At 36.4% G+C, this 14,734-nt stretch overlaps 1 protein-coding gene across 1 annotated transcript; it reads right to left on the minus strand.

Moving 5' to 3' along the window:
- Positions 1–5,745: 5,745 nt before the first annotated feature.
- LOC114666652 (homeobox protein SIX6) lies at positions 5,746–9,468 on the minus strand. The gene is made up of 2 exons (XM_028821590.2): positions 8,612–9,468; positions 5,746–6,540 (listed from the first exon to the last, which is right to left on the minus strand). Exons 1-2 carry the CDS (start codon positions 9,181–9,183, stop codon positions 6,375–6,377), a joined length of 738 nt encoding a protein of 245 aa, XP_028677423.1. The 5' UTR covers positions 9,184–9,468; the 3' UTR covers positions 5,746–6,374.
- Positions 9,469–14,734: the final 5,266 nt, after the last annotated feature.

Genomic DNA, 14,734 nt, shown 5'->3' on the forward strand with positions numbered 1-14,734 from the left:
TATGAAAATCCTATTTTTAATATAGATGCATTAGGCATAGATTAGTCTAGAGTTCGTTTGACAAACATAATGGTGACCTCGGACTAGGAGTTTACATCTCTGAATGGCAGTGCTCTTAGACAATGACAGGGATTGTACACAAACCAGGAGTAAACAATCAGCAGCTCAGTGTACGCAATGTGTCCTGAATGCCTAAAGTGACATCTTTTTTGGAAGGGATGGTTACCCAGTAATAGGCTCTAATCAACTGGAACCTTTGTTCCTCTCAGAAGAGATTACTTACAGAATTAGTCAGTGTCTCTGTAGCTGCCAAGTAAAAGCTACAGGGAGAGGTCCCACTGGAGCCCTGGGAGAGAGGCAAGGGACCCTCCCACAAGGGGCCGCTAATTGCTGGGGCGGAGCGCTCACTCTTGTGTGCTGTGTACTTTGCAATGCCAGTTTTATTCAAATGTGAAAGAGTGGCAAGAAAACTTGAAAGGCTTAGAGTGAAGAGCCCACTTCAACTCGAGGAAGTTGGATAGAAATAAAGGTGGAGGGAGGAGAACTGGGCCTTAGAGCAAACTAATGAGGCCAAGAAAAAGAAAAGAGGTCCATCCAGCACACAATCCAGAAATTTCACTCAAATATTAGCATTGCGGCAATATCTTGAACAATAGCACTAAAAACTTTGTTTAAGTCTTTGGCGTTTGAAGCGATGACTGCAACCACTTTGAGCAGCATTAGAGGGGAAGAAGGTTGAGTCACATCACCCCTCACGTCTATTATGAATAAACACCCAGTACACATACTCACAGAAGAAAAGGTAAGTGCTTAGAATCACGTTTTGTGTACCAGACGCACAACTAACACAACAGCACCAACTCAAAACATCAGAAATGATTCAACCCACCTTTGCCTTACATGGACACAGGCAGGACAGGAGCTAACCCTGGATAGTAGTCCTTCAGATGGCATATTCACTAAACTAATGGTGAGCAAAATCTAACAGAATGTCATTGGACTGTAGGGGTCAATAAGTGCAAACATGTGTAGAACATGCAGACTCCAGATAGAATGCACGCTAATCTGGAACAGACTCCAGCTTCGAGCTGCGAAATAATGGACTATCCTCTGCAGGACGAGTCACATTTGCTAAAAGCATATGGTACACAACACAGTAGACCACGTAAGCTAACTGAACACTTACAGCACACATAACCAGTTAAATTATGCAGAGAAGACAAGTCTCTTAACTGTTTCCAGACTATTTCTACCCTAATTGTTTATCTTTCAGTTCCAGTGCCCTAAATAAATACACACATGCAGCACCACTAATGAGTCCAAGAGGTTTTGTTCTGCTCTCTCTACACAGAATGAACAGTATTTGTAAATCCCAAATAACTGAAAATGACAAACACGGGCATTGTAGAATCTCGCCGACTAAACACGAATAAAATCTCGCATGAATAGACGAACAGAAAATGCAAAAATAAAAAAAAGCTGGGCTGCAATGTATGAAGATTCCAGTTTGTATAGACAATATGGTTAACATACAACAGAGAGTTTCGAAACGCAGCCAGATTGAAATATTCATGGCTGAGCATTACACTGATGGGATGCGTTTGATTTCATTGCATTTAGCAGAAAAAAAAGTGACCAATTTTAAAACATCCTTTCTGTTTACATTTGACCAAATCATTTTTATGTATTGTTAAAGGGTGAAGAAAAAGTCGTGCATTGTCAATATAATTTTCAAGTAATCCATGACTCTTAGGTAAAAAAAATGACCTTCCAAACCAGATCTTTACCTGGTTTTAAAATGCACCATTCCGAGAATTATATGTGATAAATAGAAGCAAATGCATCAATGCAAAGCGGAAGATGCTGTACATGTTCATTCATTACATATACTTTTGACAAAAAGAATACCATACATACAGTAAACGTCAATTGAAGTACTAATAAAGATTAAAAGTTAAAAGTTAATCCGTGAAGCTTGAATAACGTTTACATATGCATCTGCTACTCAAAAAACATGCGAACTGTGAATTTTGCGCTGTCGTGCAATTGAGGGTCATTCATCAACGAGAAGAAATACGTGGGGATATAAGATACACCGTCGGGTTTGATGAAAAAGTCAATCGCGATTTATGTTTAGAACTGAAAAGCTGCATCTGCGTGTCAATGGAAGCAGCTCACTTTATGACCACTGAAACACGGGGTTCTTTGGAGATTCTCAGGTAAGATTACCAGTACTAAAAATCAACAGACTGGATCTTTCAAGGCGTGTAGTTGATCGGCAGGAAACGTTAGAAAATCAAAAATAAATAAAATGACGCAACTGTAAAACAGAACACAAATTCCTTTCGTTCTCTAATAATGGAATGTGAGAAGAAGATCTCCGTAGCATAACTAATGTGATTGTTTTTATGTAGTCGTAATTTACATTAGACAATAATGTCATAAAACTACACATACGACCGTATTTCGTCAAATCAACCTGCTAATTTCATTTTTTAAATACAGCATTGCTATTAACACTTTACTGTACTAATATATATATGTGTGTGTGTGTGTTTGTGTTTTATTTAAATCGTTTTTAGAAACCGTTTGTACGTATAGATTAACCTAAAACGCCTATTTCTTCAGTTTCAAGTCTATAATGAGCTCCTGTTAATCATCTGTAGGTTATTTCGGGCGGTGGACTGGGTTAATTATGTATATTCGAAGACTTGTAGCGGATTTAGCCTTTTCTCTCCGCGCAGCTGCACATACATTCCCCCCATTAAAAAAGTTTGATTTCTTTGGCCTCTTCCAAACTCAATCTGTTGACAACTAACTCTTTCATAAAAACTCCTTATTAGCCCATTCTGTTCACAAAACATTTGGAGGCCACTTTTGTTCGGCGGGGGTCTTAAGCCCCAGTCATTAGCACGTATTACGCTGACCAGTCTGACAACCTTATTGACTGCTTAAAAGACTTCTCTATTTATCTGTGCCCAGGGCTGCCCCCGCTCTCAATGAAAACGGAAATATTCAAACTTTTTTTGTAGCTGAATGAGGAGTAAGCTGTTTCGTTTCCCCTACCTCCCTCCATCCATTCATTCTGAAACAATATTTTCCCTGTTTTTTTTTATCTTTCAGCATAAAGGCGACAAAACATTTACAACTTAGCGGTTTTGTTTACGCCGATAATTAGCTGCAAATAAAGACAGAAACAACTACAAGTGCACGTGTATGTAAAACACAATGTAAATTTTACTTTTTAATACTCTGAGGTTATAAGGTATATTGAGAAAAGCTATAATGGGATCATTAGACTAAGTCAGTGACTGCGATTTGAAGCCGTAATAGAAAATTATTTGATTTCAGTTTATCTGTCAGTGTTCAAAAAAGGTACTTGAAAAAGAAAGCGCGTCCCCGTCATTCTTCAAACCTTCCGTGATTTTACTCTTGTTCGTGTAAAAGATAAATCCGCAGATAACGCTTAGTAATATTTTAATCACTTATTACTGACTTCTACGATAAATTGGATTATTGCATTACTTTAACATAAAATGAGATGAGTGTAGAGAGGACCATTTTCATTGTGCTCGTACAAAATTTATAGCTCTGCGTCATCCATTCTCTCGGTTCCCTGTCATGCCACCTCTTTCCAGTAGCATTAAGAATGTTCAGAATATTAAATTATAGGCTCAGCGGCAGAGCATATTTTTTTAAAAAAATGCATAAATACATAAAGAAATTAATTTAGTCATTCATTTGCTTCCTAAATTGTTGACCCTGTTGAGGGCCTCGGTATTCCATTCCAAACATAGATGAATAATTTAATGCACACTATGCATATCGACCAAATATTACGTGAATCCTTCTGTAAAACCAATTAATTACATGAAATATAAAAAGATATGAATCCAGCAAAATGCGGATAAATATGATGTCATGTAATAATACAAATGCTCAAAAAGTACAAATATTAAGACTGAGCTTATTATCTTTTTAATTTAGGTGTCTTCAATTAATCTTTACCTGAAAGAAAATTACTTACAATGAGACACAACAAAGTTTTAAATATGGAAGTAATCAGCGCATTGTAAGCAAAAATGACCACATGGATCCTTATAATATTTCAGTTTTTAAAGCTAAACATCACATGTAATAATAATAATAATAATAATTCTTTGCATTTATATAGCGCTTTTTTAACTACTCAAAGGGTGTAACTCACAAGCTAACATTTAACATACTTATATTACACGTATTTTGTTTACATTTCATGTGCTAATATTTCCGATTCATCCGCTTTTATATAATAATTTCCTCAGATCTTGCCAACTATAGCGACACAACATGCAGAGCTTTGGGGACGGTGAAAGCATTGCAGTTTACATTTCATAACATAATTCATAAGCAAACTGACGCCGTGATGACCACTGTTTACACCGAACGATCAGTTAATTAAAAAATCATTTTTTGCCAAAAAAGTAATTATTACATGCAACATATTTTCAAATGTGAAGAAAATCAATATTTTTTTTCTTGGCATTTTGTAATAATTTAAGGCAAGCTTGAAGCCCCTCAAAACTAATACATTTTTAGCAAAGGCAATATAACCTGCAGTAAAATGACGTTCAGTCCAGGGTGGGCTCCGGTTTCGGCTGCCCGGTTCGGCCGGAAGATAAATGGCTGGAATAACCCAATGATGTTATAAGTCCGCGATCAATACCATCACCTGGATGCAGTTACCCACCGTCAGCTTATTCGCTATCTAAGACGCTTGTTTTTTCTTCATCTCTTTTGTTTTTACTTTACAAAGTACACATTATTTCAGGCTGTTATCATATACGGAAAAATAAGCAAATAAAAAAAAATATAAGAACAAAGCTACAATGTAAACGTGTTTGAAAACGCACCAATGAGCGTTGTAAGAAATAGAAGTAAGGTTAAATAGGCAACAAATAAAATAACAATAAATAAATGGAAGAGAAGGCTCTTGTGATCGTCACACACATCCAGTTAGCTTGCGCTTAAGAAGAACGGTGTATCTATTTTAGAAGAGTGGCTTCTACGAAACCTTATACATGCCACGGCGATTCGTTATACTCAGTGGCAAAGATTAAAACGAAATATACATCTTGTAAAGACACAACCCCAAATGAAAAGAGACTGAGCAGACAAAAAGAGCACAGCTCAAGCGATTTACAGATCAACGTCAAATAGTGTAACACAAAAATCCTTCAGCTATAAAGGAAGGCTTAGCCAAGTCTGAGAACCAAACACAGGAGAGTGACTTGTTTGGTAGCTTGTTTCGGTTTGATTATGATTATTATCAGTGCTTGTGCATCTCATTTTAGACGCAGGTATTTCACAGGACACATTTGTAACGACATCTTATTCGCGTATACACAGAGAACTGAGGGTTGGTAAAAGCAATCAGAGACATTTTTTTCCTGTAGAAAAAACGGCTAATTAATGAAAACTTTTCATTTAAAAAAACAATCAACTTGCAACACCTTTTTAGCAGAAAATAAGTTAGTGCACGTAGAATTTTCCTTTCAGATAAATATGTTTTTGTCTCGTCAGAAATGGGCCTCTTACTTTATATGGTGTACAAAATAATTCACGCTTACAATAAGGTTTGTTAACGATTAAACAATCAATCGTACAGGCGTGAAATTAGAAAATGAAATGCACTTCACCCGTTCAGACACACTAACAGAAATTACCCGCTGTATAACGACAAAACAAAAAGCATAAACTTGATCATTATATTCCACATTTTTAACACCAGACGTTTTATTCATTTGTCGTTCCTGAAACAGCATGATCCACTAACTATAGCGCACGTGCTCTACAATATTCACCTGTGCACAAAACAAGCAAAATAAAACAAAATAAAAATAAAAAAACTAACATAGCATTTTTAAATAAGTAAATAAACATTATTTATAAAACTTTAAAAGTAAAGTAAAAATATAACAGCGTCTTCTTTTCAACATGAAATACCCACAAGAGTTAACAGGGCACACCCCTCAAAATGCTGCAGCTTTGCATATTGTTTTGAGGCATCGTTTCCAAAAAAATCCTTTTTTTAATTATAAAGGCTTTAAAAGTCGGTCCTTAATTCTCATTTTAAGATTACAGTCTGTTACTGTAAAAATAATAATAATAGTAATAATAATAATAATAATAGTAATAATAATAAAACAAAAATAGCAGAACATTTTAAGACAGGGTATTCTGATGATATCCTAGCATTTTGGCAGCCATCCTTGAGGCTCATTCTGGAGCAGTTTGCTAGGGTTTTGAACAGGCACTGTTTATGGGTTTAATTTTTTTCTCTCTCTCTCCTTGCTTTTATCCCTTATTTTTCGGAGATCACCAATGACGGATTGTCAGATGTCACATTCACTGTCGCTAGATGTGATGGAGATGGCGGAGGCTGCTGCCTTGCTGGACAGGCTGGCTTCGGGACTGGAGGCGGCCCCGAGTCGGTCCACTGCGGCCTCGTCCTCCGTCAGAGAGCGTACCGAGCCCTGGGACAGGACCTGCTGCTGCAGCCTTTGCAAGAGAAAAAGACATCTTGATAAGAAAAGCACCGCTGAGATGTATACATTCACTCCACAACAACAAAGCACAGTGTTTAACGGAGAACAAGTGGGGGGTGAGGGCTAGGCAGTGGTGGGCTAGTTGTGCGTACGTGTGTTGGATGGCAGTGGTGTGTGTGTGTGTGTATGTGTGTTGGGGGTGGGGGGTGTGCAGTGGATATCACGAATGGATACACGACGAATGTGATATTTAGGTGATCGGATTTCATTGTTCAGGTGAGGCTATAGGAGAAGCTCGTTGAAAAGCCCGGATTAGACAAAACGGCCGACGCTCGTTTACGTTGAATAATCAACGCTTTAATTAAGCAGGAAGACTAACAAATATCACAAAATGTATGTTATTAGCTGCAAATTACTTAATGCAAAATTGTATACGATTACATGGTGTTCTTAGACATCAAATTAGAGGTAATCTGCGTGTCCTTTGGTTAATACTGACGGCAACATTCTTGTGCATTGCAAATTCCTGTGGACTGGGTATTCCCTAAATATGTGTGGGCAGCCCAAAAGTGTGCGGTCATCTTTACAGTTAAACAGGCATTTAAACATCCTCGGGTCTGCAGGATGAGATGTTTACTTGTGTTTCTGAGATTACTTTAAATATGTTGTAGAAAAGCAACATTTACGAGATCAACAAGACTTACGTCTCAAGCACGTTCATGACATTCTATACGAATTTATAACTCTTATAGATTGTTGGCGCATTAAATCTTTATTAGAATCAAAACATTCATTGAAAGTGCTTCTTTAAATTTTGCCGCCCAGTTGTTAAAAATTAGACGTTTTTTAAAAAAAAATAAATTAACAGTTTTATTTGTAATATTATGTTTTATATAATACTGAATAAAGAAGTGTGACGCAAGTGAGCTATATATACATGTTATATTTACAGTACAGTGTATATTTAGATCACTGAACATACATATTCTGGCTACAAATTACATGCTTTTTAAAATAATGCATAAACGTATGAACATTACACGTGCAGACATACCGTTTTTTAAATTTCTTTGTTTTTTCTTTAAATTAGCTTAAAACTCATGGTAGATTTTAGGCACCAACATACTGTTGAATATTATTGTAATTACAGTAAAGCGTTTGATGAATTTGTGTTATAAGACGGCCGCATATTTAAATTGTACACAGTTTTAAAATGATGCATATTGAAGAAGTAAATGATAATTTAGTATAGTGAGATAATTTTTGGTTCCTTGTAGGTGTTATGCTAAAATTTAATATACACGACTGAGAAAATAACAGTCAAGTGAAAACTGGAATTATTTAGGATTTCTCCATTTATTTTATAACCCTACTATGAAATATTTATGGCCAATGGCTGAATTCCTTTACACTATAGAGGATGCCTGAAGTAAACGATTAATTGCGTTTGATATTAAGATGCATGCAAATAGCTCCTAAGAGCGCAATCGACGTAAATATTGTGAAGAATTTAAGCGTAAAATAACTTTTATTAACACGCACGCGCGCGCACACACGCAAACACACACACACATCTCGCGGCTTGCACGGATGTGGTTATGCTAGAACTGAAGTATAAGTACATACATGTAGTTTTCAATGTATTCTGAATTAGTATCTTTCGTAAAATATAGATGAAAGCAATATTGATGTCTAACATGCACAAATATTATATATAACTGAGCGCTTAAAATCGAAAAACAGGAGTCAACGCTTATTTAATAGAACCTCTCTCTCGGATCCGTGACATTAATGATGTATTAAGACATCAAATAAGGACATTTGAGTATAGTCGTTCAAATTCTTAATATTTACGCGCAAAAAAAAAATTACGTTAGCACATGCTGTATAGAAATAGGTAAGCAAAGGACGAACCTGTATATTTGCGACCCGTCAGAGTAAAAAGGCGACAATTTCAGATCTTAACTAATTTAACGTGATACACAAAAACGGCGAAAACATTGCGCGATGGAGTACAACAAGGCACTTTGCTGCTGCACAGTGGAGATCACAGAGGATTTGGAGAAGCGGGTATATTCACACACCTGTTCTTAGCGGCCGCCGCTCTGTCCCTTTGTCTGCGGTTTTTGAACCAGTTCCCCACCTGTGTCGGTGTAAGTCCAGTGGCCTGTGCCAGCTCTCTTTTTTTGCTGGGGTTGGGGTAGGGGTCTTGAAGGTACCATTCCCTAAGCAAGTGTCTGGTTCTCTCTTTGAAGCAATGTGTTTTTTGCTCCCCATCCCAAATGGTTCGGGGCAGAGGAAACTTCTTCCTGACTCTGTACTTGTCCACCGGTCCTAATGGGCGACCACGGAGCTTCTCGGCTTCTTGATAATGTGCTTCCAGCCAGAGGGCCTGTAGCTTGGCGTGGGAGTCCTTGGTGAACTTGTGATTCTCCAGGATGTGGTAGAGCTCCCTGAAGTTGCCAGTGTGAAAGGCCACGATAGCTCGGGCGCGTAAAACCGACTCGTTCTTGTTAAGCACCTCGCAGGCGGCTGGGGCGACCGGGAGGGACCAGAGAAAGCGACCAAGGCGCTCGATGTCGCCGCTCTCCTCTAATGTCTCACACACCCCAGCTACCTGCTGGGGGCTGAAATTCAGTATGGGTAGCTGAAACATGGAGGCTTCTCCTTCTCGGATCCAGACGCGCGCACGCACACACAGCAAAAAAAGGAAACCCCAAAATAGACAATCCAAAGTCAAACAGATGAACCGTTAAAGACTAAAGTGGAGAACGATGCCCTCTGGCTGGCGAACAGCCTCTCTGGATGAACTTGGTTGCTTGATGTACGCGGCTATACAACTCGATCCGAGATGTTTTTGAAGAAAAAAGGGCATTTAGGCTGCGCTGATTTTCTATTGGACTTGGCAGATTGGTTGCGTGGTTGCCATGGATGCTTGTCAATCACTGTCAAGTTTGCCAATCACGCGGAAAGGGGCGCAAAGAGATTTCAGCACCTCCCAGAGCTCGACAGCGCCTGTTAAAAAATAAACATTTTGACCTTTGCTTCCTGCATCTAAACTTATAATAGATTCGCAAGTCTTTGTAAGCTTAAATTCAAATTCGCATATACCACAGGCCCCCTCAACATAACTGCAGACTAAAGAATTACGGTACGATGTTACATTTCATCCAATACAACTATCATATCTCGCATAATATAATACTGCACGTAATACATTAATAGGTAATAATTACCGATAATGTAGCAAAATTACACTTACTGTACGTACGTTTATACCCTGGTTGACTAATAACAAGTGAATGATTACATGGCCTACAGATACACAACCCTATTTTATAGAATTTTGAATATTGTGTCAAATTAATAAATAAATAAACCGCGACAATTATAAAACTTTAAAAACACCAGATTATCTGACGTTTTGTATGCCTAGAAAACATTACTTAAATTAATAGCATAAGACAAGAATGAGGACGTCGGAACTACAAAAGGATAAAGTATACAATATAAATGGATACATTCTACGTGTTTAAAAATAGAAATACACATAGAAGGGATCACTTGGGATCACATCCGAAACAGTGCAAGGATTGTACAACTGTCACAACATTATGTTAAAATACAATGATCTTTAATTTTAACCTACAACTAAATTTGTATCGTTTTCTCACGATTAAACATCTATTCATTTAGAATTCACAAAAAAATGCAGCCTATTGCTACACAGATTAGTTTGTGCCACCAGATATGAGAGAGGGGTTAAAGCATTTTCCTCAATAGTTACAAATATTCGTCGGACTACTTGGTTGGATTTATAATTTCATTCCAAACGCAAGATTCCTGTGCATCACTATATTGAGTATTTTTTCGGTGTTTTTCCACCGAGGGCAACTGTTGTTCAGAAACATTTTTTTCCAAGGCACTAAACATCAGAATTATGAAATAAGGATGATGTGAGCAGTGCAGACACAGCGAGAGAAGAGTGCGAAGTCAAAGCTAGGTCAGGTCACATACATATACTAGATATATTCAAATTTTACATATGTCTTGTTTTCGACGTTTTTTTGCATGACATTAGAATTCTATGAACTGTAAACCACCAGAAACTAATCAAATAGAATTAGTCTTTAATTTGATGGAAGAAATTGCCTAACGGACAATTTTCCAATAACAAAGTACGTTAATTTCAAATGTCCTGCATTCGGGTGCGTTACCACAGCTGTACGTGTAAGTCTAGCATATGTTTAGCAGGTGATGGAACCACTTTCTATATGGTATATCCTGTTGTCTATTTCATTTCGGATTTATTAGTAACTGTGTGGATGGCTTAAAGTGAATGGGCAATGCTGATGTCTATTTATCTTACCGTAAGCGTTTGCATTAATGGAGCGGTAGGCAAGGCATATAGAGTTTAAAACGTTTATTGCACGAAAAATGATAGACTAAGGGTAAGAGAAGCACACAGAGGCCGCCTTTTGGATTTAGTATCAGATACAGTTTGTCTTGTGCTCAGGCTGATTTAGTAAATAAGAAGCCCGATAGATAGCGCAGATGGTTTGAAGTGTCGGGTCAGATTATCGCATGGCTGAATTCAGAGGAAAAGTTCATTCTGACGGAAAACCCTGATATTATTTTCACAGATCTACACAGTTCAATTGAAGAACCCCCTTCAGGCCATTCTGCATGATTTATACGACGCTCATGGCTCGGGTTATGGAAATGCCTTCTGTACAAAAAGCTGCTCATTTTAAAACAGTCCACTGGGGCATTAATAATATCCGTTATGTACAAGTGTAACGTCCGTCTTCCCAGAATTTGGAATATTCGAACAAATGAAACTCGGGGAAAAAATATGTGATGTGATTATTTTAACAAAAACAATATTTTATTTTTATAAAACTTCTGTAAGCATTCATTATAGGTTTAGTTTTCAAAGAATGTTGTAGGCTTCCTCATTCTTTTTGTAACCAAGAGTTGAGGACTGAACGTGTTACAGTGTCATTTTTCAGCTCCACTGTCTTCAAATATTTCGACATTTTCATCACTGAAATTGACTGTAGTCTTAGCATTTTGTCGTCTCACCATCTGTATGTATCCGTCTTTTTTTCACAAATGCGAATAATCTGCATGCTTTCCATACCGAAGGTGACAGTTTTGTGAAACGCAGAGGTTACCCATCAAGTTCATGGATTCAGCGGGTCACAGAACAAATGCAATAAAGTCTTTTGTGACACGCATGAAAGCTAAAGTTCCGAAGAAGACGGAAAGATAATAATAATAATAATAATAATAATAATAATAATAATAATAATAATAATAATAATAATTAAAAACAAAATTACACTGTCTTGTATTTCTGCTAAGAACATATTTTCAAACTCAGTTAATAAGACACAAAGAAACGTATGTTTATAGTGTTTTATATATAAATAAAAACTGCAAGGCGGGTATAAGAAAGTTATGACACTATTGCTTTAAATTTTGTATTGTTCTAATATTATCAGCTCGTGGCAAAAACATTTATGATGTATAGTTTCATTTTGAAGATCTGCTTATGATTTTCTATGACAATTATTGGTTTGTTTCCTATTGGCGAGTGCGTTAGAGAATACATTTATTTATAACAGTCTTCTCCAGGTTTTCTTTAGTATAATTTAGAAAGTCTCGTAGTTCTTTTTAGATATGCCAAGAACATGACGTTGAGTGTGCGTTTCTTTCTTTGTTTAAAAAACATAACAAAAAATATTTCAGTGTCGGATCTGTGTAATATTTCAGCAATCTTAGCTTGACTCGAATCAGTGCGACGTTACAAGATGACGCTGAATGGACATTTAGAAGCGCGAGGCCGATTAAAAGAACCGGAGTTGTAAGTAGACGATATGAGGCGATTACATACCGCAGTATTGTCACACCCAGGTCTTTATCTGAACTTGGAGACTGAACCACAATTGAGATTTAACAACAAATTGAGGAGGCTGCAATTTTACAACTACTCTTAAAGCTATCGGGTACAGAGCCGCATACGTTGTGATCATCTTAAATAAATACATTCGCTGTGATGCTAATTAATGAAAAAATAATCTGAATAATTTATTATTAGCATAATTTCTTTTACTTTATACGTGTACTGTATTCTGTAATGCTTCAAAGAACTCTGTTGGGTGACAGTTTCTGAAAATGGAGAAATATAAAACAGTGATTGTTTAATTTAAAAAAATATCATAATTGGGGGTCTCAATATTGAAAATTCCAGGAGAAATAAATACAATTTTAAACAGTAATAATTCAAATATTTTTAAGTCCAACATTATCTTTTTTTAGAATAAAATATGCAGCATGTACTTTAGGTAATTTTGTGCTATAATAGAGTAAATGACGGATATCTATCTATCTATCTATCTATCTATCTATCTATCTATCTATCTATCTATCTATCTATCTATCTACCATTATATAGTACCTTTCGTATCTATCTATCTATCTATAGTGCCTTTCGTATCTATCTATCTATCTATCTATCTATCTATCTATCTATCTATCTATCTATCTATCTATCTATCTATCTATCTATATGGAAGTACACATGAAGACATTTTTTATGAGAAAGTACGATTTAAATCTTTATTAAACACGTATTTTGAACCTGTGCATTTTGTAATCGCACGTATACCACAGACGTTCATTATAGTTCAACCGTTCAGTTCAGGGATAAAACATAAATTAGCCTAAATCAAACCATCTATTTTCTCAGTAATTACTTGTTGTTTAATAGTCGCACGAGAAAAATAAAATAAAAACGCTGGCAAAAATCTAAGTGTTATTAAATAAGAACATTCATTAAAAGACAAATAGATTTTTGTAAATTTTTGAAAAATTTGTAACTTCGAAAAACAAAACGGGAAGTAACAGACAAATTATTAATTGACTTGAAAGCACATTTCCTATTTTGCCAAGCTGTTGTTTGTGGTGCTATTTGTAAAAGGCCCTTTATAAAATAAATTCATTTTAACCGATACACGGGTCGAAAAGCACAATCAGCAATTTGTAAACAAGTTACAGCCTAAATAATGCAGTCTATCTGAACAAACTTATAAAAAGATTATTACTGTGAATGGTTAAGCTACAACTGATTTTCATGAACAAATGGCTTATTTTCTTTTACGTATTTGTTCTAGATATTAACAATTATACATAAATGTCACGGACATTAATGAAATTTAATGAAAGTGCTGACCATAGGTGTCCCTTTCATATCTATCTCCACTTGTAGTAACTTAAGAAATGACAAAGGATACTTTTGACGATTACCATTTTGAGGGGCTGTAATTACTTGTCATCAGTTTGATCCGATGTGATTTTATACATTGGAGACATTTTCTTGAAGTTAATGTGGAATGTGTTATGTGCTTCTTATTTTCTGACCCCCCATCGCCCCTGAATTTTTTCGAGCATGTCATATTTAACACTTTCGACCATAGTGTACATGTCCGGCCATTCCGTCCAGTTTAAAGCCGTAGAGTGAAATAATCCTAGTTTAGCCAGCAGAGGGCACTCAGCTCGTCTCTATCTGTCGTCACGACATCTTTAAGAGCCCAAGGGACAAATGTGGCATTTTCATCACATGTGTAGTTCTGTCTTAAACTGCACTCATTTGCAACACACTGAATATTTAATTATAGAAACACTACAGTGCAGATAAGAAGTGGGATATGCTATGGATGTTTTCTACATTCATTTTATGCCTGTTATAGATTCTTGACAGCAGAAAGCAAACACTTTCATGCAGATACTGTAAATCTATCTACCAGAATTTACACCTGTATAATCTACAGACTATGAAGGCAGAATCTTGTTTTTATATATAAATCTTGTTTTTATATATAACGTGCATCTCTGGAAGTTTTAACTCCCCGAAAAAAAGTGCCAGAGCTTAATTTGTGCTAGATATGCAAAAAGCACCATATGCTGTTACTTCATCGGTGCTGTACTTCTCCCATATGAAAGAGGAAAACATCTAAATTACTGTGACGCTTTTCTTTTGTCTTTGTTTTGTATTACACTGATGAGTCAACATGGTGTAAATAAAACTTGGCATCATGATTTAGTGCTTCAAAAACTGTACTTGTAGGTTGATTTTGCTGTATGATTATGAAGTGTTTAAAATATAATCAAATGTGTGTGTGTATTGAAATAGGTGAAATAGG

The sequence above is a fragment of the Erpetoichthys calabaricus genome, chromosome 16 (genome assembly GCF_900747795.2).
Source record: "Erpetoichthys calabaricus chromosome 16, fErpCal1.3, whole genome shotgun sequence".
Taxonomy (NCBI): Eukaryota; Metazoa; Chordata; class Cladistia; order Polypteriformes; family Polypteridae; genus Erpetoichthys; species Erpetoichthys calabaricus.